The sequence below is a fragment of the Emydura macquarii genome, unplaced genomic scaffold (assembly GCF_026122565.2).
Source record: "Emydura macquarii macquarii isolate MOO-44397 ecotype Brisbane River unplaced genomic scaffold, CSIRO-AGI_Emac_v2 contig_1790, whole genome shotgun sequence".
In the NCBI taxonomy this organism is placed as follows: domain Eukaryota; kingdom Metazoa; phylum Chordata; order Testudines; family Chelidae; genus Emydura; species Emydura macquarii.
The window spans coordinates 11,771,861-11,797,726 of record NW_027131927.1 but is presented as its reverse complement, the minus strand read 5'-3'; the positions used below and the strand labels follow the sequence as shown (position 1 = coordinate 11,797,726).

At 40.7% G+C, this 25,866-nt stretch overlaps 1 protein-coding gene across 9 annotated transcripts in view; it reads right to left on the bottom strand.

Annotated features, from left to right (window-relative positions):
• Positions 1-797: 797 nt before the first annotated feature.
• Positions 798-25,866, bottom strand: part of ADGRL3 (adhesion G protein-coupled receptor L3) — a 769,462-nt gene continuing 744,393 nt past the window's right edge. For 8 of the 9 annotated variants that reach the window (XM_067556894.1, XM_067556893.1, XM_067556895.1 and 5 more), the window contains one exon: positions 21,882-24,231. In XM_067556894.1, coding sequence (XP_067412995.1) covers positions 23,429-24,231 — 803 coding nt within the window. In that variant the 3' untranslated portion in view covers positions 21,882-23,428. Of the gene's footprint in view, positions 886-21,881; positions 24,232-25,866 lie in introns of those variants that run through there. The other variant, XM_067556899.1, reaches the window with a different exon arrangement.

Sequence of the window (25,866 nt, the reverse complement as noted above, 5' to 3'; positions counted from 1 at the left end):
TGGTAATAAAACAACTGTGTCGGTGTCACTGAATCTGCATTTTTTCACCTTTTCAAATTTTTCAAATTTCATACACCTCTAATCATTGCCCTCAAGGTAACAAGGCTCACTTAAAAAAAAACAAAAAACAGCTGTATCTACATAGGAAAAGGAAATCTGATCAGCTTTCACTCAGAAGTGCTGTTTACTGAGCTGCCAGAGAAGTTGATGTTAAATATTTTCTATTTACAAGTGACAATTACACTCCAAATCATTTTGGAATGAGAAGGTATATTCCTTCCCTCCCTTTATTAGATCCTTTTGCACACTGGCCTATATTTACAATAGTGACCAGTGATTCTGTGTGCCTTGATATTATTAGGCCCAGTTGGAGACACTTTAATGGGCCCTAACTTTCAGAAGTGGGTGTTGAGCACTTTCTACAAGTCAAGCCGGCTTAAGGCATCTCAAGTTGGGAACCCAAATCTCAGGCTGCCCAAAATCTCTAGACACACTTGAAAATCAAATCCATTAGCTGCCACTAAAAAATAACAACTTCCCAGAGATGGGTTGTACTTTACGGCTCTGCTGTGATATATAGCTCACACAACAAAGCCTTTCTAAAAATACTTCTCAGCAGAGCTATTTAGAGAATCAAGAATCCCAAAGCACTTTGCAGACATCAGTTGACTGGGCCTCAGAACGCTCTCTCTGTGAGCTACAATTTACTACCTCCTTTAGAGATGGATAAACTGAGGCACAGAGAGGTTAACACTGAGCAAGTATGTGAGAAAGCCAGGTACAGAACCCGGGCGTCTTGGGGTACTTCCTGTCGTTGCTAGATGACACTGTCTTCCATTGGGACTCTTCTAAAGAGTGGTTCCTGCTTGGGCGTTCTCCCGCTTTCTGTTAAAAACAAGAGCAGATAAAGTAAACCCAAACAAAATAAAACCAGCAGCACTTTAAAACTCTATTAAAAAGTAAATAGCTCCTTTTTTTTTTCCCTTTGAATTTACTATAATTCAGCTCAAATGCGGCAGGGAGAGTCTGCCTTGCCCAGCAAAAGGAAGGCTGGTTGGGAGCTCCTGTTAACTCCTAAGGGCTGGCAGACACTCCACCAGCCTCCCACAATCCATCTGGAGCCTTACTCCCGCAGCAGAATGGGATCAGGGTTTTCCACCAGTCTAGGCAAGTGCCTAGCCACTGGGCTACAAGTGAGAGCTAAATCTCTTTGTGGATTTGGACCTATGTTCTTCTGGTGACTGCTGATTTAAGTGCATGTCTTCATTGCAGAGTTTAGGGTATCTACGCTCCATGTTGTCCCTCTTGAGTGAGAGTGGCCACACGGTGAAATAACGCTCACTCAGGCTGTGGTGCTAAGTCTTCCAGAGACATATCCCATGGTTCTTTGTGCTGCAGTGTGCTGAGCCACTCTAGGAATTCCTTACCAGTGAATTGTGGGAGAACTTGTCTGTCCTGTCTGAACATGGGGAAATTGTAGGAAGGTGTTAGAGGGCTAGCAGCACCCAACTGGTGATAGTTTGCCTCCACATTAGAGAGTGGTCATGTTAGCAGCTGACAAGTTGTGTTCATTCATGCTTTAGCCTATATGCCCAGACAGGGCAGCCAACTTGAGTTAAAAGCATACCACACTTGAGTAAGGGGTTTTGTGCGTGGATGAGACTTGCGTTAGGGAAGACAAGCCCGAAGAGGTGAAAAGCAATAGCGACATAAGGTCTAAGTAGCACTAAAGTTCCACTTAAGGCCATTTTTAGAGAGTTTAAGAGGTGCATAAGCCTCTGTGCTGAGGTGAAGTTTGCCCCAAGAGCCAAGTGTCACTCAGCTGTAGAGATTATGGCTGGAGGGCACCACCAGATCATCCAGTCTGACATCATGTATATCACAGGCTACCTCAACACCAAGCCCAACAACTAGGATTAGACCAAAGCATTACAGCCCAAACTACTATCACAGAATCATAGAACACAAGGGTTAGAAGGGACCTTGAGAGGTCATCTAGTCCAACCCCCTGCTCAAAGCAGGACCAACCCCAACTAAACCATTAATATGCACTACAGGAACAGAACAGGAAGGACCGAGGTGCACCAATGCCCGAGACCCCTGCAATTGCAGAGAAATGAGAATTAAGTGAGACGTAGCCAGGAGATATAAAGGAGAGGTGAGTACCTTGTGCATACATGACATTCTTCTTGCATACAGAGTCAGGAGTACATCCAGAAGCTGATTTTAATGGACATAATCATTCCTTTCTGCTTTAGTTACATCCTCTACCTGTCATTTGAGCTCCGGCTTTCTTCTCCAGTGGGAAACCCTATAATGCCTAATTAGATGAACATGCTTTACCACAGCCTCTGTTTATTTTGCTGTGGAACACTTCCCAGTAAAATCGTCATGCACCACTTACTATTCCCATCTAATCTGGTGTTTGTTTAAGCAAGTTTTATTATAAATAGACCATTTGTATAAATCACTGCAAAATAAACAGATTTGTTTTGATACCAGGTATTAACTGAAGGGTGCTTCACAGACTTTTCTCTAAGTGCTGTATTTTACAGATGTTTCTGTAATAATTGCAACCTTGAGAGGAAAGTATCTGTTTTTATAGATGCAGGTTGGGAACTAGGGAGTCATGTTGTGTTAGTGGCAAAATGATATATACAGGTTTCTTTATGAATAATATGACACTCAAGGAGAGATCAGGAAAGGTTGAACCAGGTCAGGGAGAATTAGACTGTCATGAAGGCATTCTTAAGATATATATTAGGTAATTTAATTTCCCAACATGCCTACAGGCCACAGGAACTGTCTTACTGTCCATCACTGGGTAGGAAATAGCACAAGGAAATCTATTCTCATGCTATTTCCAACTTGGCTAAAATGGCCAAGTGGAAGGAGTTTTGAAAATCATATCATGTGATAACATTCTTTCCAGTCCACTAGTATCTCAGGAGGATACTGAGCAGCTACTAAAAGGTCCAGAAAACCACCTCAAACAAGAAATCCTCACATGATTCCATAGTGGAAAGAAAAAAATCAGGAAACCTACCCAGAGATCATGCAAGAAACCCAAAATCACTATCAGAAAAACCTGATAACAGTCATCCGGCAGAAAAAACAAAAAGTGGAACCAACTACAACAATTCCACAGCCCACGGACCACCACCTTTGGGAGAAACCATGACACCAGGACACCTTTGGGAGAAACCAGTGACACCAGGACGTGAACATTCAGGACACACCAACATCATCAATTTATCAAGACTACCCCTAACAGGAGCTGAAATATCTCTACTCTCCAAGGGACTGAACTTCTGGGCCCCTGCCCCAGAATCTGATACCATAGTAACTTGTGGAGAACAAGAAGCATTTTTTCTCTGACTCTGCCTCAAATAATTCTTTCACAGCAATGATGAGACCACCCACAACTACCACGTCCCCACCGACAATCATTAGAAAAAACAATCATCTGACTGGACCCCCCCCAGTGAATGAAACCACTCTTAGTCATTACATTGATTGCTTCAGAAAAATAATTGACTCTGAAGTCCTTAACAAATGTCAGATCCACCACAATCTCTTCTCCACCAAGAAGAAATCTATACAGACCCTGAAATCCAACCACCAAATAGTGACCAAAGCAATAGACAAAGGCAGGTTGCATGCTAGTTTTCAATGGTGATGATTATCTCATCAAGGCCAACCATCAACTCTCTGACATCACCTATATAAAGAACTCAAAGAAGACCACAAACCACAATTCACCCAGGAATTTAAGGACCAGCTTCCTCCAGGATCCAACTGACTTCTTCTAGAAACTATGCAATATTTACAACCTGTCTCACAGCACAATCCTTGCCAGTATGGATGTCACCTCCCTACACACCAAAATCCCTCACAATGGCAGCATTGTTGCTTGCTTCAAATATTTACAAGACAAGGGACAACACTCATGTATCCACTCCAAACATATCACCAAACTCACCCATTTCATCCTCACCCATAACAATTCAATATTCAACAGCAAACATTTTGTCCAAACCATGGGAACAGCCATGGGTACTAGGAGAGTGAGGGGCTGGGTGGGAGAGGGCAGGATGAGGGGTTTGTGGGACATGGGAGGTGTGTGTGAAGAGGGTGGGGGGGGCTTTACAGAGGTAGGGGGGAAGTAACATTGTTGGAGGGCTTGGATGGGCTAGAGGCTTTGAAGGAGAGTCTTTGTCCCCCATCAAATGACTCCTTCATTGGCAGGGTGTCTCCAGTGGGGTCACGCTGCATAAAGCTGAGGTGAGAGGCGCAAGTCCTTCATACCTACAGCCCTGGGTCTAGCAAAGCCCTCAAGCTCCGTTCAGATCTTGGTGCATCCCCAGGCTTTTCCTTTCTCTCCCTCTTAGTCTTCCCTGAGATTTCCTCAGAGCTCTCCATGGCAGAAAACCTCAATCATATATCTCACTCCCCAGGGAACAGACAATGGACACCTCTGAATTACTGCAGACAACACCAGTGTTGCCAAGCGTCTCCCTGCCCTATTGCTGCTGGCAAACCTGGATCTCTAGGAGAGTTAAACATACAGCAGGGAATCACATCTAGTTTAGGAAGGTAGATGTCACTTGGTTGCTGCCTGTGGAGCCATGCTTCCCCCTCTAGCTGCATGGCATGTGTGCACATTCTTGGGATTTCTTTTTTAACAGTGGGATGCATTTTTTCATTTATTTCCTCCTCCCCTAGCACGACAGGTTTATTGGTCCCCCTTGTAGTGCAGTGCTATTCAATGCTAAGTATAGCCGTGAACTGTTAGCAGCTAAAATGCCTGGGTGCAAAAAGTCTATGCCGTTTAATAGGACACGCTATCTCCAGTTGATATCAACAGCCACTTAAGCAATGACCCTTTTATGTAAATATATGAAACGTAGCAATGTGTCTTCATTGGGCCAAACTTGCAGCTATTTTACATTGCTAACATCCCAGCTTAGTCACTGCGTATCATGATATAGAAACAGTATGATTGCTATCCTTTTAACTTCCGGGAAAAGTAGTTTTGCTCAAGCCCTACTCATGGCTTTAATTATTTTTTCATGCTATGATGCAGCCTTTGAGATGTATTTGCTTCAAAATTTGGAATGCAAACTACTTAAGCAGTATTGTAACAATTCAGTGTCCCTGCTAGCCAAGACAGCAGCTAAATGACTGAAATGTAGGTTATAGCCCTGAAAAACTGGGCTAGTTTGGGCTGAGTGAGGGCTTGATGTGCAACCCTAGGCTGTGAACTCTGCCCCTTCATTGACCAAAACCGTGACTGAAACAGAATGATCAAACATAATGGGATGTCACATGCTGAAAACTTTTTTATAATGCTAGAATAGCAAAGACTAGCTTTTAATTCTAAGGTTTTACTTTGCTCTAGTTGATTTCACACAAAAGGGGTAAATCACATTAACTGAACTGAACCACCCAATATATTTTACATCTTTTAATGTCTTCCCAATGAAATGTTAGTTGGCATTGAAACCGTTGATTATGACTGATAATTTGGCAGCAAGAAAAAAAAGCCAATTAATAACACCAGGTGGATCAACAATTTGCGGACTTTGACTTTCATACACCATCCAAAATTTAGGCAAATAAGTGTAAGGGCACATGCAGAGTTGACCTACTGATGCTCAAAAATGCACAAACTATGGAATATACATTAGACTAAGAAATAAACTCAAAACTGTCTAGAAGAATTTCTGAGGTCAAACAAAGATGCTACTTACCTGGAATCTCATCGCATTGACAGATGAGTGTTCAGCTAGTGCTTATTTGAGTTCTTGGTTTATTTGGTTTTATGGTTTCTCACGTCTCAGATCCTGGATTTGCAAAATATTAATAGGACCAAGATTTTTGACAAAAGGGTGGCCAAAACTAGGCTTCTAAGTTCAAATTTCAGCACCTAAATACGTGGTCTGATTTTTTTTTTCAGATGTGCACCCAGCAGCTCTCTTTGAAGTCAGTGGGAACGGCTCGGGGCTCTGCACTTTTGACAATCAGCCCCCTTAAGTGCCCCAGTGTAACTCTGGAAGCCTAACTTTAGGCACCCAACGTGGAGAATCTTGGCCTAGCTGACTCTGAACAGCAATGTGTTCAACATTTTAATCCAGCTTCTACTTTGTTTTTTTAGCATTCGAATCAAATGAGTTTAATGGAATTATGCTAGATTTACACTAGTGTAACTGACAGGTGATTTTTTCCCCCTGTTTGGTTTTATTTACTTTTTTTAATTCCTTGGACAGAGTACACATGAATCACTCCATATGTCAGCAGTCTCCACGGCCAGGATGTCCAATGGTTTAGGTTGGGACCCCGTGCAGTCACATGTCCTAGACTGTCTTCCCTCTGGGAAGCGGTGCCTTTTTGCCATCAATCTCTGAGTCTACAGAAGCAGACAGGAAGACCAATGGCAGTAAAGGTAGTATTGGAGCTGACAGAAGCTGCTAATAATCAAATACAGGAGAGGGTGGGAACAGGAGAAAGGAAGTGATATAGTTCTCTGATAACTTCTGTCTTAAAAAAAACAAGAGGAGAGGCCTGTAATAAATCAGTTGTGATGTGTAACCGGTAAAAATAAACTTAAAAAACAAAACAAAACAAAAAAAACCACAGGTGTTGTCTAAAACCAGACCAGGGAGGCAACCAGAAACCTTAGCAGCTGCATGTTTGGCTTGCACAGAAAACTGAAGGATGATCCTTCACACCATTGCTCATGCAGGAAGTCCTTACTTACATCGGTATCCCACTGACATCATTGGCATTACATGCATGAATAAGGTTTTGCAGATTGGGCCACAAATCTTATGAATAATGCCAGGATTCTAGCCAATCTGGCTGGAAAGCTTAATGCTACTAAATGCTCCAAAACTCAAAGGAAGAACTTTTGACCTAGCAAGATCTATTGAGAAGTGTGTTGGAATTACAAGTTATCACTTTAAGAGCAGGGTTTCTTGGTGTTTCATGGAGGCTAAGAGGCATTGAGAGGAAGTTTAGAAAGAGCCAGTCTAGAACAAGGTGGTGTGACTTGTGCTCGCTGCCTTAGGGAACAGCCTGATTTGTGTCTCTGGGTTTTTTTGATGACTGAGTGTTATAATTCTGGATTCTAAGTACATATGCAGTATTATGGTGCAACCTCCCAGCAAGAACATTTGATGTTTTCATGTAACTTCTCTGTATGTATGCCATGAACATAACAAAGGTGAATTCCCAGGTAAAGCTGACTGTAGCTTAAGCTAAATGGATGTGTAGGAAAAGAACATTGTTGTGGTTCTGAAAATGCTGGCGTCCTCTTGCTGATGTGCAACATCCCTTTAGCACTAAGGAGGTGCTGAGAGCACTGCATTAGTGAATCCCTAATTACGTCTATCTGCAAACATCCGAGTTGGAATTGACGTAATGATTCTCCATTTGATAAATATCTTTAATGATCTCTTTTATTTTTAGCCTGTTTAGACCAGCGGTGGCCAAACTGTGGCTCACATGCAGCTCTTTCACAGTTAGTTAAAGTGCAGCTCGCAGAGCCCCCTATGACCTTTCACTCTCCGCCTACAAGACTGGGGTGGGGAGCTCAGAGCTTATGCCCTGCGACAGGGTGGTGGGGTAGAGAATTCTGCCCAGGAGGGAGGGAGTGTCTCGGGGGGCGGGGGTTGTCAGTAAGTTTGGCCACCCCAATACAGAAAGTTATTAGAAAATCAGAAATAAGGGTTCTAATGAGCCACTGGGTCATCCTCTTTAACCGTACCGAACTGATGTATTAACTGGGCTTAGAAACATCCATCTTTGGCAGGGGAACATGAGAGAATTACCAGTCGGTTTCATTTCTATACCCACCCAATTGCTAGAACAATTAGCAAAGCAGTCACTTCGAAACTATTTAGAGTAGAAAGCGATAATAGGTAACATGGGAAGAAGGGAAAATTACCAGGGGAGCGAGGAGGGCACCATAAGGAGATATTAAGGACCTGTAGGAGCAAAGGCAGCAAAAGGGAACTAGGCATTGTACAGGTACATCAGCCTCTGTGGCGGGGACTAAACAAAATTAAGGTTGTGTATTTAGCAGGCAGGAAGAGCAAATAAGAGAGGTCAGGGAGACAGATGAAATGGCTCATAGCTACTTTGCTTCAGCCTTCACTTAAAAAGAGTAAGAGTAACGCACAGCTTAATGCAGTTCTAGTTAACGAGGAAACAGAGAGGTTACGAGGCAGTAAATAGGTTATAGATGAACTACTGGAAAATATTCAGCTCATCAGGCAACCAGTGAAGTTCAGCCTAGAGTGCTAAAGGGCCCAAGAGATGGAGTATGGAAACACTGGCTCCCACAGAGGAGAGAGGCGGCGGTCCCCAGACAGCTGGAGAAGGGAAAACACGGAGCATTTTTTGAGGGAGAAAAGAAGCATAGAACTAGTGAACTGCACTCAGGTCTGCTTAGCATCACTACTCCATACATTTCTAGCACAATTAGAGCCTAATCCAACACCCACAGATGCCAACAAGAGTCTTCCCGCTGCATTCCACTGCATGCCGTATTGGCTCCGTAATACAAAAGTCACATTGTAAGCACCAATGGAAAAAGAAGGTGACATAATTGATTAAATGGGTTTCCCCATAACCAATCATGGTGAATTAACTTGAATTATTTTAACTTAGCCAGGAAAATAAGATGAATGGATAAAGGCAATGCAATGGGCATAGTATATCAACATGCTATGACATTTGATTTAGTTCCATGAGGCATTCTCTTAGGGAAACTAGAGGAACACAGATTAGATAGCTTGTAATATGGATACAAAAAATGGTCAGAGATTGGCTATTCAGTATCTGAGTCTAAAGTTATTCAGGATACCGGCTTCACTAATTAACTTATGTGGAACCACTTTACTTTTGTCCTGATAAAAATCTGATTTGGTAAATTTCAGGCCATTTCTGCAGGCAATCAAGTTGTATTACTGCAAGTCTCCAAAAGAGTAGTGTGGGTTTGAGTAACTGGGGAATAGTCTGAACTGTATAACATGAGATTCAGTAAGGACAAAAATGACATAATCAAATGCACACATATAGAGCGGAGAACGCGGGTCAGGCAGTTGAAGCCCAAAGGAAGATCTGGGGAACTAGAAGACTAAACTGAATAGCTTAGCAGCGTGACATTGTCACATATACACCCTACTCAGTTCTGGCTAGGTCTCGATTGCGGTTCAGTTGAGGACATCACCTACCTAAAAAGAGACAATTGGGGAAAATCACAACTGCTAAGATGATGATGACCTTTGGGAGCAGGTGAAGAGATGAAGGCATATTCAGATTCAAGGAAGAAAGTAGCTTTCATCAATCTGTGCTGCAATAGACCAGATTTGTTGCGGAAGAGTTATTGAGCATCAAAGAGCGTCCCATTAGATATCCTGGGCCAAGGGCGCAAGGACAGTGCATCATAGATATTTCTGGACGTGAGAAAAAATTCTCATGGTTTTCAACCTTGGCTCTGGGCTCTTTTGAAAAATCAGTGCTAATTGATCCATTATAAGTAAAGCTAAGAAGGACGGTGCACTGGTCTAGGGGTTAGGGCACAGGACTCTTGGCTCTCCCGAACTTGGGAGGGTCACAACTTTCAATGCATTTGTTTCTTGAGGGAATGCTGAATTCCTTTAACATATGTACAGTGTTTGGAGTTCATCAGGTGAAAGGTATATGTAAGCGTAGGTATTTGTACAAAATTATGAACATGTAAAGAAATGTGTGTGACTTCAACTAAGAATTCACTGCAGTCACTATGCATCATTTAATTTACATGTTTCTTTGTTAACCATCTAAAAATCTCCATTAAAAATGTCAGGATTTTGACAAGTGTTTCCACACCACAGACTCTGAAAGCACAGAATTATTTCCTATTCCAACAATAAAGTTGTGTGTCACTCAATCCCCCTGTGTCGCAACAGCTGGCAAAAATGTGTTTGCAATGGCAACCCCGTAATAATTTCACAATGGACCGTGGAAACTGAAAGGGAAATGCTAACAGCAGCTTGCTTTTTAGCTATTTAACTCGCTAGGGACCTGCATTCCTACTACAGTGCAACTGCCTTTTATGCAAGATCATTTCAGATTTCATTGCCCATTTTCTTATGGTAAAAGCATCCAACGTGAAACAAATATCAGTGCAAGAGTTGAGCAAATAATTGATTTTTTGGTTTGGGTAGGGCATGACCAAAAAACTCTGGAAAAAAATTCTGTTCAAATTGAAATGGAATTTTTTGGGCTTTTCTTGCCAAAATGAAAACTCAACCAAAAAAAAAAAAAAAAGTTTTTCATTCAGGTTTATTAAAATGTTTTGTTTAACCCAAAAACCTTTTTGTCTGTTTGTTTCATTTTTGGATTTTTTTTAAACCTTTTTTTTTTTTTTTGGTTTGTGTGCATCTGCTAAATAAATCGAGCTAATTTCAAAACAAAATGTCATTTTGAAACATAGTGAAAATGAACTGCTTTGACCTTAAACAAAAATTTTTTTTTCCAGCTGAAACTATTTGTTGAATTCAATCTGAATTCATTAGTTTCAGTGCCCCCCAAAATGCATTTTTCAGTCAATTTACTATTTCCTGAAAATAATTCACCAAACCCTAGTCAATGACTCTTCCCCCCAAGAACTCATGTGCATGTAATCTAGCAGAAACAGCTGGGCTGCTACTCTCCTGCAGCAGAGGATATGGTACGCAGGGCTCTAAAGCTTCTCATCCCACCCCATTTTATTTAAAATGATTATTTGAATTTGGGGCTGGCTCCTAAAACACCATCTTGTGAATTCTCTCAGGTCAGCCCCAAGTCTGCACACACTTCTTTATAGCTGGCTATGGAATGTGACTGAAACAGATATGAAACTGAAGGCACCAAAAACAATGTTCTTGGTACATTCAAGTCGGACAAACGAAGAACACAGCAAGCATAAGCTACTGTCAGAAGGGGGGGAAAAAGCCTAAGTTTTAATTGATGTGTCAGAATTATTATTATTGTGTAGGTGATTTGTTCAAAATTCCCATTACTCTTTTATTGGATCAATGGATTAATAAGCTGGTTGTTAGCTTTTGATTATCTCCCCAAAAGCTTTCTCCAGCAAAGGCAATGAAATTTTGCAGCCATTGAAGTAGGTGAGATCTTTGCTGTAACTATTACACACAGTCTTCAGAGTGTGTTAACATCCTGCTGCATTTGGAAGCACACGTTTAGATTTTCTGACACTGGGATCCAAATTAAATTTTAAAGTAGATGCCTCAAAGGCAAGTGGCAGGAGACAGGTTGAAAACAGTTTTAGTACAGCCATAATTTACCCATGGAGTGTCCTGCTGCTGGTAATAACCTTTTCAGAGCCGTAACATAACATGCAGGCGATTACAACTGGCATGCTATAATATTGGGTCATCTATATATGTGAAGGTCAGAATAATGTCACTTTCTTGGCATTCCTTGGCTTTTCTCGCAGCCACAGAACTGCATATAATAATACATTACCCCTGCTGGACATGGACATGAAGAAAGATTGTGTTAACACCACCACTTATAGCATCACAGGGAAGACACTGTATAGCATAAAGACAAAAATCTGTTAACCAGGGCAAGATTATTTGGGGGAGGGGTGCTCTTATTAGACTAAATACCAACTCATAAAGCAAAGGCAGATTGTCTTGCTTTGGGGGATAACATTCCTTTTAAATAGTGACTTGGCTTTCAAGAAGTATGACAGCCAGATCCATAACTCAGTGATTTGAATGGGACTATTCAGATTTACACCAGCTGAGGAGTTAGCCTAGATATCAACTGAGCATGATGGCTGCTTCATGAGTTTTCTTTTTCTTTCTTTCTTTCTTTTTTTTTTTAAAGCTCTGTCAAAATATCAACCATTTGCTTCCAGCTCATAATAACTGCACTGTCTTGCTTCTTCAGGTTTATGGAGTTTTTTATTGAGGTTTTAGCTTCATTTTTTACATGTGATTGTACAGAGCATTTAAGGAATAGAAATATATATAAAAAAAAGAATATACACAGAGGAAAAGGAAATCAAGCAAACTGCAAGATTGATAAGTAGCAGGCACCTGTAACAGTTTTAATTTGGACATCTTTCTTTTCAAAATTTGAATAGCTAACTTGGCTAATCTACAATGTTCCATGTTAAATAGAACACATCTCCTAGGACATCATATACATATTGTTTTGTTTATCATCCATATGTTATTACAAATTGCCAAATAATGAGCAGCTTCTATAGATATCTTTTTCCTTCCTGTTTTCTGTATCAGTTTCCAGCTGTGGAGAGACCCCCTAAGATATATTTTTGTTACATAAAAGCAGGGAAGTCTGAATTAGTTACTGACTTGTCAAGTGAATGTTGTTAAGTTCCAGTTGTTTGCCTGACCAGAAATCTGTATGAGAGTAATGTTAACCCATGAGATTTTAGATATAAATTAGTCTATATTGACTTATTCCAATTGAGAAGTGAAAACAATTATTCACCTCTGATGAACCAATTAGAAGGCAGATGCAAAGTTCTTCTGAGTGCCTCATCGTCAGAGGTGACTTGGTGGTTCTTTTTCCTGAACCTCAGTCGTCATTTCCTGTTTAGTGCATATGTTTGAAAGAAAAGCTGTTTCACATTATTAATCCATGGCTATTGTACAGCCTTTTTGCAAGCACAGAATTTCTGAGACGTATCAGAACGCATGTAATGACGCACCCACCGATTTCATGCCTCACTGAATGAACTTCAAATTGTTTCTTATCCCCCTGCATGAGAGTAATCTCAGTGGAAGTCTGCATCTGGCACCAGGGCCTGTTCGGAAACCAGTACTAAAACTCCCACTGAATAGGATTCCCATGTTGGGTGGCCCTAGCACAGCTGGAATAGGCAGAAATGCTAGTGTAATGGTTACTGCTCATGCACCTGTGTAAAGTGTATGAGCTGCTTTGTACTGACCAAGGCCTCTGGGTTTGTAACTAAAACTCTCTGGATACCATGTGTCTCACTTTATCACAGCCCCAGCTGGGACAAATCATGGGTCCTCCTCTTCCTTTTTAACAGGTGATCTTCATCCACTGTACCTCTAGCTACTTCCCAAACACACACACATACATGCACCATCTAATGGCTCCGTCACCAGACACACAGCTGGCATGGCAGAGGAATTCAGGGCAGAGATACTTGTTACTTGCTGCCAGGATATGGGAGAAATTGAATGGCTTTGGAAGAGGTCCCCAATGTGTTTGAATCAGCCCTAATATCTGCTTATTATGGTATTGGCTCAGTTCAGCATCTTCTGAGCTGTGCACATTATGTGGATTATTCTTCACTTAAGTCGTAGTTACACTTGGGTCTGGCTTCTAGTTGGCATGCTAATTTGTGGTGCACAACTAGGGAGAATGCTCTCGGCGTCTCTTGTAGACAAACAAAAGGAAATGCCTTCCAGAGGATCTGCGTGACTTTAAATCCCTCTCCCTTTAGTTTTTGAAGATGACACCCTCTTTGTTGAGATGACAGGCCTTCAGCCTCAGTTCATCATCCCCTGGTGGCTCTTAAAATTTCTTTAGGATCAGGGCTCTCCTTACAACCCTACTGAACAGATAGGGAGTTGGCTAATTTTGTGTAAGAGAGCCTAGTATTTCAGTTTTGGAAACACAACCCTCAGCCTTTCTGGCTATACTGAGCATGCACTAATGCCTTGCTATTGATTCCAGACTTCCGTTTGATCTAAATACAGTCCTGGTGCTTTTACAATGCTTTCTATGCAAGACAGACGCCACACACAAAACATAGTGATCTGCTCCAGTAGTACCTACATTATTCCTTGTTGTCCTCTTGTATAATCAGCATACCTCACACATTGTAAGTTCATCTTGATGTTTCAAGTTCAGCTCAACAAGATAATAAAGCCCAGATCCTGGATTATGGCAGAGGAGAGGAACAATGGTGGCTAAAGGCCACTTTGGTGCTGCCACAATCCTCGGTCAGCCTCTGCCCCATCGGTCCCCACGTTATAACCTTGTTGTGCCAGCTATCTGTGTTGCAGCAATTGGGGGGGTGCACATTCCTTCCCCCCCCCCACCCTGCACCTTGCACTCGCTGCAGAAAAAGGATGGTGTAGAAACTGCTATGGCAACGCTATGCCTCCTGAGGTGTCTATGCTGGCTTAAGTGAAACTTTGTGATATATAGAGCCCCAACCAAACTGGAGATACCAAAGAGAGAGGATTTTTCAGATACTATCAGGCAGGCAAATCCAAGATTTGTCATTCTGTGACATAACACTGTATGCGGATGGGGGAGGGGGAAACTGTCTTTCAAATTTTAAGGAGCAGTGTATGAAAACCAACATCACTTAGGTTGTATGTGCCTCTGCGTTTGTACAGGGCCTACCACAATGGAGCTGTGATCTGTGATTGGGGCCCCCGGTGCTTTGCAACACAAATACTCAACAATAATTGTCATCAGTAACTAATATTTTATATTTTTGCTAATGTTTATGTTGGACCCACAGAGCCTTACAACACCAGCTGTCTTGTAGGAAACCTTCTCTACATGGTGCTTTCCATTGGATAATATTGAATTCCTGTTTAAAAGAAAGAGAAGACCATTTCTTCCCGCAGAGCAGGAGGACTGTAAGACTCCAGCAGGGTAAGCTCTCAGGGCAGAGTGTACATCTGAGAATGAATCTGATCCCTGAACTCTGTTGTTGTTGTAAATTACATTGGTGGACAAACAGGGAAGTGACACTATAGATGTGTGCTGCTCGATCTGGCTATATTAGAAAGAAGAACCAAATGCATAAGGATGAAACATGAAATACTGTTTTAAACTCCTCAGCTGGTATTTTCGCATTTAATTTCCTATCTTTTCCCCATTTTTGTTAAAGAAAAAATAAGGAAGCGGGGGGAGGATTGCAGTGATTAATAACGTTCGCATTTGTTTAGGTGGCCCTGACCGGGCTCCGTTGCTAATGAGATAAATGCCAACCCAATCAAGGATTCCCCTTCTGAAATAAGAAACTCTCAATACACAGCGTGGCTCTTGAAGGTGAGCCTTTAAGTAACTCTTTTACCTCGCTAATCTGGTGGATGTGTAGGTTCCCTTACCTCCACAAGCCCCCTCAGAGCACTCCTTGCTCATCATCTTGCTTTCTATCTCACCATGCCTCCTTCCCACTGCATCGTGTGGCAATCCCAGGCCATCAGCAGGCTCATGAGGATATTATGCAATTTGGCCCAGCTCCTCAAAGGTATACAGGTGCCTAACTCTCACTGAAGTCAATGGGAGTTAGGTGCTTAATTATCTTTTGAAGCAGGCCCCTTGTAACATGCGTCTCGTTCATTGTGGTTTTGTCCCATGGTTTCACTGAATTGACAGGGCAGCAGCAGTACTCCAATTTCTTTGTTTTGTTCTTTTAAAAGAGTCTAAAATTTGCTCCGTGTTTCAGAATGCAGCTAAGATCACTTGAGCTGTGATTTTTTTCCCCTGACTACAATTTTATTCTCTCCCCGATGTTACTGCAGTTTTCTTGCAGGAGGATTTTGCTCTGTGTCTTACAATGAGACATTTATAATCTCTCTAATGCAAACTGTCCCTGCAGCAGCCTTGAGGCCAATCAGGCTGGACAGAGAAAATCTGCAGTCAGCCTATAGACAGAGGAACTTCATTAGACTTCTGAAATCTTACTGAGTGCCCAGCGAGCTGTCACTTCAATTACCTATAGCTGAGTCTGTGACATGCCCACATGAGGAAGTATGGAGAAGTAAGTGCTGTCTACACATTGCTTCCCTATTGATTTTGTTGGGGTTGGTTCTGCTTTGAGCAGGGGGTTGGACTAGATGACCTCCTGAGGTCCCTTCCAACCCTAATCTTCTATGATTCTATCAGAGAAGGAGGGTCGGGAGAGAGACAGGAAATGGGTGGAGACTTGATTCAATTCTCTAATGTGCAGGCCAGCAGCAAATTATAAAGAGCAAGGGGAAAATTAGATCTTTGAGTCACAGCACCTCCCAGGGCTAGTCCTGGGGAATTCAATTTACCCAGTGCTCAGAAATGTGTTTAAAATCACAATGCAGCCCTCATATAACTCTTTTCATTCTTCCTCCATTCCTGGCAAAGTAAGTACCCCAAGTAAGGATTGTGATCAAGATTTTCCAAAAAAGGATGTCTGAAGTTAGGTGCCTAAATAAGCGGCCTACTTTTCAAAGGTGCAGAGCAGTCAGCAGCTCCCACTAAATTCAGTCACTGCTGAAAATCAGGCCACTTATTCAGACACCTAAAAGTGGATTTAAGAACCTAACTTCAGACCAAAATTTTCAAAAAGTGGGACAACCTGTTTGCTTACTTCTAACACAATCCATTTACCAACGTTCAAATTTCAGCCTTTTTTGTTGAAGCCCCAAACCCTCCTTTTTTTAGTTTTTAAAGAATGATCAAGATATTTTTAGGCTGGAAAGATGTATTTATTTTTTCATTTCCCTATAGATCAAAAAAGCAGAAGAAATTTTTCAGAACCTTGGGAAACAAGTTCTTGGAACGTATTGGAGAACATTTTTTATTTCAGATGGTGGAGAAAGCTACTAGGGGAGAGGCTGTTCTAGATTTGATTTTGACAAATATGGAGGAACTGGTTGAGAATTTGAAAGTGGAAGGTAGCTTGGGTGAAAGGGATCATAAAATGGTAGAGTTCATGATTCTAAGGAATGGTAGGAGGGAAAACAGTACAATAAAGATAATGGATTTTAAGAAGGCAGACTTTAGCAAACTCAGTGAGTTATTAGGTAAGATCCCAAGGGATCCCAAGGCAAGTCTAAGGGGAAAAACAGTCCAAGAGAGTTGGCAGTTTTTTTAAAGAGACACTATTAAGGGCAAAAGAGCAAACTATCACACTGAGAAGGAAAGATAGGAAGTATAGTGAGAGACCACACTGGCTTACCCAGGAGATCCTCAATGATCTGAAACTCAAAAAGGAGTTCTACAAAAAGTGGAAACTAGGTCAAATTACAAAGGATGAATATAAACAAATAACACAATGATGTAAGGAAAAATTAAAAAGGCCAAGACACAAAAAGAGATTAAACTAGCTAGAGACATAAAGGGTAACAAAAAACATTCTACAAATACATTAGAAGCAAGATCTAGAACGTTACTCAATGAGGAGGGAAAAACAATAACTGAAAATGTGGAAATGGCAGGGGTGCTAAATAACTTCTGTGTTTCAGTTTTCACCAAAAAGGTTAGTAGCGATTAGAGGTCTAACATAGTGAATGTCAGTGACAATGAGGTAGGATATGAGGCTAAAATAGGGAAAGAACAAGTTAAAAATTATTTGGACAAGTTCGATGTCTTCAAGTCACCAGTGGCTAATGAAATACATCTTAGAATACTCAAGGAGCTGAATGAGGAGATATCTGAACCGTTAGTGATTATCTTCGAAAAGTGATGGAAGACAGGAGAGAGTCCAGAGGATTGGAAAAGGGCAAATATAGTGCCAATCTATAAAAAGGGCAATAAGGACAACCCGGGGAATTACCGACCAGTCAGCTTAACTTTAGTACCCAGAAAGATAATGGAGCAAATAATTAAGCAATCAATTGGCAAGCATCTAGAAGATAGTAATAAGTAACAGTCAGCATGGCTTTGTCAAGAGCATCTTGTTTCTAACCAACCTGTTTGCTTTCTTTGATAAGGCAACAAGCTTTGTGGATGGGGGAAAGCGGTAGATGTGGTATATCTTGACTTTAGTAGGCTTTTGATACTGTTTGGCATGACCTTCTCATAAACAAACTAGGGAAATATAACCTAGATGGAGTTACTATAAGGTAGGTGCAAAAATGGTTGGAAAACCGTAGGCAGAGAGTAGTTATCAATGGTTCAGTCAAGCTGGAAGGGCATATCGAGTGGGGTTTCACATGGATCAGTTCTGCATACAGTTCTGTTCAATATGTTCATCAATTATTTAGATAATGGCATAGAGAATACACTTATAAAGTTTGTGGACAATACCAAGCTGGGAGGGGTTGCAAGTGCTTTGGAGGATAGTATTAAAATTCAAAATGATCTGGACAAACTGGAGAAATGGTCTGAAGTAAACAGGACAAAATTCAATAAGGACAAATGCAAAGTACTCCACTTAGGAAGGAACAATCAGTTGCACACATACAAAATGGGAAATGACTCCCTAGGAAAGAATATTGCAGAAATGGGTCCGGGGGTCAAGTGGAACACAAGCTAAATATGAGTCAAGAGTGTAACAGTGTTGCAAAACCAAACTTCATTCTCAGATGTATTAGCAGGATTGTTGTAAGCAAGACATGAGAAGTTAATCTTCTGCTGTACTCTGTGCTGATTAGGCCTCAGCTGGAGTATTGTGTCCAGTTCTGGGTTCTACATTTCAGGAAAGACGTGGACAAATTGGAGAAAGTTCAGAGAAGAAGAACAAAAATGATTAAAGGTCAAGAAAACATGACCTATGAGGGAAGATTGAAAACAATGGGTTTGTTTAGTCTGGAGAAGAGAAGACTGAGGGGGAAATTAACAACAATGTTCAAGTACATAAAATGTTGTTACAAGGAGGAGGGAGGAAAATTGTTCTCCTTAACCTCTGAGAATAGGAGAAGCAGCAATGGACATTAGGAAAATTTCCTTACTGTCAGGATAGTTAAACACCAGAATACATTGCTTAAGAAGGCTGTGGAGCCTCCGTCATTGGAGATTTTTTAAGAGCACATTAGACAAACACCTATCAAGGGTGGTCTAGATAATGCTTGGTCCTGCTATAAGTGCAGGGGAATGGATGAAACGACCTCACAAGGTCCCTTCCAGTCCTACGATTCTATAATTCTATTAAACAAAATTTCTACCAGTATAGGCGAAACAGAAAACTTTCAGCCCAAAAGCTTGCTGTTTTGGAAAGTTCTAAGCCTGTTAAAATATAAATTAATTGTTAGCCGTAACTATAGCATTTTCTGCTGTTGACTGCACTTTCTCTCTCATATGCATGGGTGCGCACACACACATCTACACCCATTCAGTTATTCTTATCTACTGTGCTTTCAAAATGCTTTTGTATTAGAAACATTCTAATAATTGGGAAATGTTTAGAAGCCTTGAATTTCTCACTGCTACATGCAGAAAATTTTAGACTCCAAGGACTAAATTAATAAACTTCAGACTTCAATTTCACATACTGTAGATTATACAGACGACAGCAACTCATTGTAGCTGTTAAAATTGGTATTCATTAACACAGGGTTACCACTGTGCAGCGACACCATGCCAGTGTCCAAATGTTAGATACAATGTGGGACCAACCCTCAAAGCAAAGGGCAAGAAACAAAACTAAGCAACAGAGGGTTAAAACTGGGCACATTTCATCTTGAGAAAAGAAGTTTGATGGGGGAACCTGACAACAGTCTTCAAATATCTTAAGGGCTGTTATAAAAAGGATAGTGTCCATGTCCATTGAAGGTAGGACTAGATGTAATGGGCTTAATCTGCAGCCTGGAAGATTCTGGTGAGATATTAGGAAAAACTTGCTAACTATCAAGGTAGTTAAACTCTGGAATAAGTTTCCAAGGAAGATTGTAGAATCCTCTTCATTGGAGGTTTTTAATAACAGTTTGGACAAACACCCACCACAGATAGTCTAGGTTTACTTCGTCCTGTCTCAGTGCTGGGGGAATGAATGTCCCTTCCAGCCCTACACTTCTATGAAAACTATGTGGGATTAATTGTATTAATTGCATTAACATAAACAACATTTTATCCCCTCGGTTTTCTGATTCAACTTTTTTGATGTCTGTATGTTGCAATAATAATGGGTACTGTAATGCAAGGTTTGCATGAGATGAAAATAGACATGTTTAAAATGAAGAGCTTCTCCTGCACTCAGAAGCAAGGGAAGTTAGAGGAGAGAGCATGAATTGACAACAGGGATGGGAGTGGGGCGGGGAGGGGGGAGAGAATTAGACAGGTGAGGGGAAGACTGCTTACTCCTCAATAAATGGGAAGTGGAATGGATAAGGTAGGGAGACCATGACCTTGCCAACATCACAAGAAACATTTTTTCTCTAAGATACACTGGTGAATCAATGTATCAACCATAAATGAGCAGTTGTTCAACATCAGGAATAACAGTAAATGCCACTTTTATCAACCACGAGCGTTTTATTATGACAACGTTCACTGTGAAAGACCTTATACGCTGCATGAATTTATTTCTGCCATGTCCCTCTACAAGCATTTTGGGAGTTTGCTGCTATTGAACATTTTGCCTTTCAAATATATATTCAAGCCTATTAGATCATCAGCAGTGTCCACTTGACTCTCTGCACCAGTAGTTATGTCCACACAGAATCTGAAATTGTCCTTGTTTTGCACTAATCTTCAGCATGCCACTTGTCTCAATCACACTGATCCCATAACAATGATCATTTTAAAAATGGCAGCAAGCTTTAGGGCATCAGACTATCAGCATCAAGACCAAGAGGGAAGGTATAGATGTTTCCAACAGTGCTGCAAAGTTCTCAACTACTAGGCATTGAAGTAGAATGCTGCTTGTTGTTGAGTGTAAAAATCTAGGGCATGCAGTCAGCTGTGTGTGGTTACATTTTACAATCAAAAAACTAGGTTCCCTTCAACACATATTACAAATCTGAATAAACGGCTAATGGAAGCTACCCAGATAACTAGTGGTGTAGTGTTGTATGGAATTTCTCAGGGCCGGATTCTAATACTCTTAAATGTTCATGTTAATTAGTACTTTATTCTGCAAGTGGCTATGCTGACTTCAGTGGCATTACTCCTGAAATAAAGTACTACTCAGTGTGAGTAAAGGATATCAGAATGTGGCCCACAGTCAATAAGTGTGTAGCCAACACATTTTGTTCTTCATGCAATAATGGAGACATCACCCACCCATCCCAGGGCCTTCTTCTCTCACTGAAGTTAATGGGAGTTTTGCCACTGACTTATATGGAAGCAGGACCAGACCTTCAAAGACCAATGTACAGAGGATCTGAGAATTAGCATCTGAGTCACCTTATATTCTGTACTGAGTGTGCCCGAGGCACTTCTTTTTGTTGTCAATCTTCCTGTTCTATTTTGCTGATTTTTCTAAATTGCATACTTTGTCCATTAATCCTCTGGGAAAGTTATATAATTCTTCTCTATTAAGAAATAAATTTCAAGGTGAGTGGGAGGAGACTTTAGTATGGCAATATACTGGCAAGCAACACAAATAAAGGAAACATCCCAGATGGGGAAGGTAATTTAGATATGTCTTCCCAGTTAAATACTCTGAGGAACCATCAAGCTCCTATTGGAAACTGGAGGTCTTTGTAAAGTGACTGAAGATGACCGTGGAATAGTTGAAAGTACCCAATAGCTTTTTTTAGATAACTTGTTTCTCCTTGGTCCACGATATTAAAATATAAAGACCACAAATGGTGACTTGTTTTACTCTTTGCCACACTATAAACAGATTTTAACATCAGAAGAACAAAAGTACCAAAAAAATATAATGGGTATTACAGTGAAAAAAGGTACAACATATGAAATACTGTACTCAAATTATCTTAATGTCATAGGCTAGTGTATAGAGTAGAAACTGATATAATAACCTGCTAAAAAGCAGGTTCACTTCATCTCATCCCTACCCCAAGACAAAGCACACCTCGCTTGATTTTCTAGATCGTCCTAGACAGCCAGAGCTATATATTTTTTTGCTTAAGTTATTCAGCTAGGGCTCCTTTCCTTGGAGATGCTCACCTGTGGCCTAAAGGAATAGAAACTCTTACACTGAGGACAGCAAGGGAGAGAAAAATGAAGAGAAAGATTAGTCGTCCAGTACATACAGTATTTTCTAAATCTTAATCAGTTGTTTATTGGTTGGCAAACAAGTTTCACTTTTACAACAAATATTAGTAATGAGGTCATTCAACTTTGAGACCATACAAAATGGATCATAAATTAAAAAAAAATTATAATCTGTGCTGCTAATTTACCTCCTGAAAGCCTACATTACTTCAAATCCTGTCAAATAAATAAATTTCTGGTTAGGAAAATAATGAACAGAGGATTTTTTTAATCAATTCAAAATAGTTGGTTTTTCAATTCTTGATATGAGACAGTCAAATTTCTTTTTTCAATCACTGCAGTACAAGTGCCTAGATTGGGAACCAGACTGAGGCCTGAAGACTGTTAACTCCTACAGGAATATCGTTTTCACATGCAGAAGCCCAGCTATAACTATAAGAGATCTCTTGGCTTCTAGTACCACGCCTACTGCCTGGGTGAGGGACGGTTTGCCAAATATGCTGCTGCTTCTTCTTATTATTGTAATCAGTTGTGCACTGTAAACATAAAGTTTGCCCTGCTCTAATCTGCAAAATTTCTGTTGGCAATACAACGACTGAAGAAAGATAAACAGTGAGGAAAATTCCACTGATTGAAAAGAATTGGTATCACATTACTAGAAAACGAGCTTTAGAAAGTGACATTTTTTCTTCTCTTTTCTTTTTTTTTTTTTTTTTTTTTTTTTGCTCAGTGAAATTTTTAAAGAAAACAATGGCAAAAAAGGATTTATGAAAAACCTTGCTCCTACTGGTAGACAAATTTGCAAGACCAGCACAACAGAAAAAGTTCTTTTTTTTTTCCACTACATTAACAGGGACGCAAGTTCTGGAGGAACAAAAAGCAGACTATATGTGCAATGCTAGTATCTGTACATTACATAGAAATTGTTCGATTTTTTTCTGCCATTAGTGTTTTATCATCAGTTAATACAGCAAAACATAAAATATGCATCTAGCATATATAATCCTAGAATTCCCTTCCGTTTCATCAGATTTTGTTTTGTTTGCTCCCACAGCTATGCACGCTGCAGTTAAATCAAGTTGTGAGTGACCAAAAACCATTATGTGATACAGATTCATAATAAACAGTTTTGCTATTTTTTGTTGTTTGTTCTTTGTGCAGCACTCCCACCAAGATGCATCATCGCTACTAGTTTCAAATGCACATTTTGGCCTTTTTCTTTTTTAAATCAGGTCCTCAGTAATAATAGCAACAGAGCATCAAGGATGTTAAAACAAACACAGCATAACTCGAGAAGGCCACGAAGTGTGCCATTATCTGTCGTATCTCTTTCATTAACATAATGAAGTCTGTCTGAGAGAGGGAGGGGAGAAAAGGGGTGGGATTTTCATCAGTTATTGTTCTCCCTGGGCTGGCCTAAAAATTCCAGTAAAAAAAAAAGTCTGACCGTTTGTTTGTTTTTAGAACAGCACGAAGATTTAGGAGTACGCACAATATTACCACTGCTTGTATTAACTCAGAACAGTAAACCAGGTGTTAGGGAGAAGAGGGAGGGGATGTTTTTTGTTTTAAATTTTTGCTTAATCTTCTATAGACTAGTGACCAAGTGAGCAGGTCCTTTGGAACTCCCTTCAGGGGATGTCCCATCTTTGCTCGGTGGGACTATAAAACCATCACTGCTGCCTCGCCCCAGCTGGTAATAAGTGTGTAGCTGATGGATGTGGTTTCTGGAGCCTAGATTTGGCATGCTTTTGTAGTAAACATCGTCAGCATCACCGCTTTTGGCCGTGGGGGGGTCGGTCTGGGTGCTGATCGTAACGCTTTCTGTGACGGGCATGCCAGCCAATGCAGGCATACTGGTATACAGAGAATCCCTGTTGGGCGACTGGAGGTCTTCTGTGTGCTCGTTAGTTAGCAAGGGGAAAAAGCTCTCACTGTTGTCTTGTGGGATCCGTCTCCTTGTGTAGTGGTGTGGCTGGTGGTTCTCAGCGGAATAAACCCTGGGTGGAAGCAAGGGGGCATCAGACTCTTCGTGGATGAGTTCCAGGCCCAGGCTCTCCTCGTGATTGAAGGAGGTGGCGTCGTCGAGGACGATGGTGTTGTCCTCGCTTCCACTGCCAATGTTGTTGACGAGTTTGTTCACCAGGTTCCGGTTCTGCTCGCTGGAACGCTCGTGGTTGTTCAGATAGGAAGGGATGTAGTTGGAGGTGAGTTCCTTCAGGATCTTTTTCTCTAGGGCAGTCTCGTTGTGGTTATTATACCCACGGTCAATAATTTGCACACAGTTGCTCAGGTACTCGCCGCTGGTAAGGCTGTAGCTGTTGCCGTGGTTACCATTCAGTGGTAGAGTATCCATGACACTTGTATCCCTGGCATTGTTCAGAAGCCCCTCTGAAAAACATCACACAAGAGAGGGTGACTTGTGCAAAACAGGACATTCGCGCAGGACTCGCACAATCATCGCACTTTCTTAATCAACTAATGCTGCATTGTGTGGTTACGTTAACACAGCAGCTGTGTAAAAAATATAGAGAACAAAATTTAAAAAATTAGATTAGGTTGGATAAGAAAAGTAGCATCATGGAATAAACAAAAAGTCTTAATAATCTTTTACATGGGAAGAAGAGCTCTAGCTCATAAGATTAAAGTTTGTCACTGAAAATGATATCTGGTATCAGGTATTGCACTTGATTTGTTAGTAGCTTATAAGAAGGAACATTGCGTCTCCAAATAGCTCCTGTTCATATCACCCATAGCTGTTCACAAATGCTATCTCAGCTTGTTTTATGTGTTCCTTAGAACTAAGAAATCTATGGAGCAGATGTTCAGATGGTATAAATTGTCCTAGGACCACTGACTTCAATGGAATATGACAATTTACATAAACGGAGGATCTGTATTTACAGTGTAGCTATACCATTCCCAAAGCATGGTTTAGTAAACTGATTGCATGCGTGAGATCTTGGGGAAAAAAGGCGTATCTTCCTTATACCAATGGGACTCCACTTGATGCCATGGGGTTGTACGAATATAATTTATAAGTTTTCCATGGTGACTAGCTTGTGAATCTGTGTGTGATTTTTCAAATCACTTTCTATCTTTAAGACATATTTGCAAAGAAATTAGATGTCACATCCCTTTTGTTACACAGGCATGACCAAAGTTATCTGCATGATAATCATCTGGTAGGGATTACAGTTATGTGAGTGTTATTATTGTGAAGCTCTGTATACTATATCCTTTGAAAAACTACTTCTGTGTTTCACTTTTTTATTAGGTGGCTTTGTTCAATAGCAGGGATAGTGCATGCAGTTAGGTATTGTGGGCACTGTAGATTTTATGGGGTGCATTTGCATCAGGAGCTTGGGTATTTAGTGACTTAAATCCCATTTGCATTAGTCAGCCAGTTATAACCTTGCCTGCCAATTTGAAAATGAATCCATCTAATGTTACAACTTCTGACCTACAACAGGAAAAAATGCATATACAACCGCAGAAATGAGATCAGGGCCTTCTGGGAATGAGTTGGTTTCATTGAAACTATATAATAATTATACTAATTTCCATAAGCTTACTAACATTGTAAATGAAAACCTGGGGGCTTGAATCTTCACTCACTTACACCTGGGTTGATGAAGAATAACTGCTTTGAAACCAGTGGAATAAATCCAGTTTCAGTGAGAGGAGAATCGGGTCCTGGCACGTTAAGTTATCATACTAATGACTACTGTAATCACTAGAATGAACACCAACATGAGAATGTATGAAACTGTCCATATATTTTTTTCAGTTAGTGCATTGAGATGCTGCCAAAAATCACACACAACACTGTACCAGCAGTGGTGGATTAGAGCAGCTCTATGTTGACAGCAAAGATTAATGGTCATTCACATCAGCAAGAAAAACCCTTAATACACTGCTAGCGTACCTTCTGAAAATATAGGATTCAGTCTATATCTGTGATGCAGTACTTACAGTATATCTATCTAAGACTGGAAAGTGCTACTGCAGATTTTGTTCTTTCTT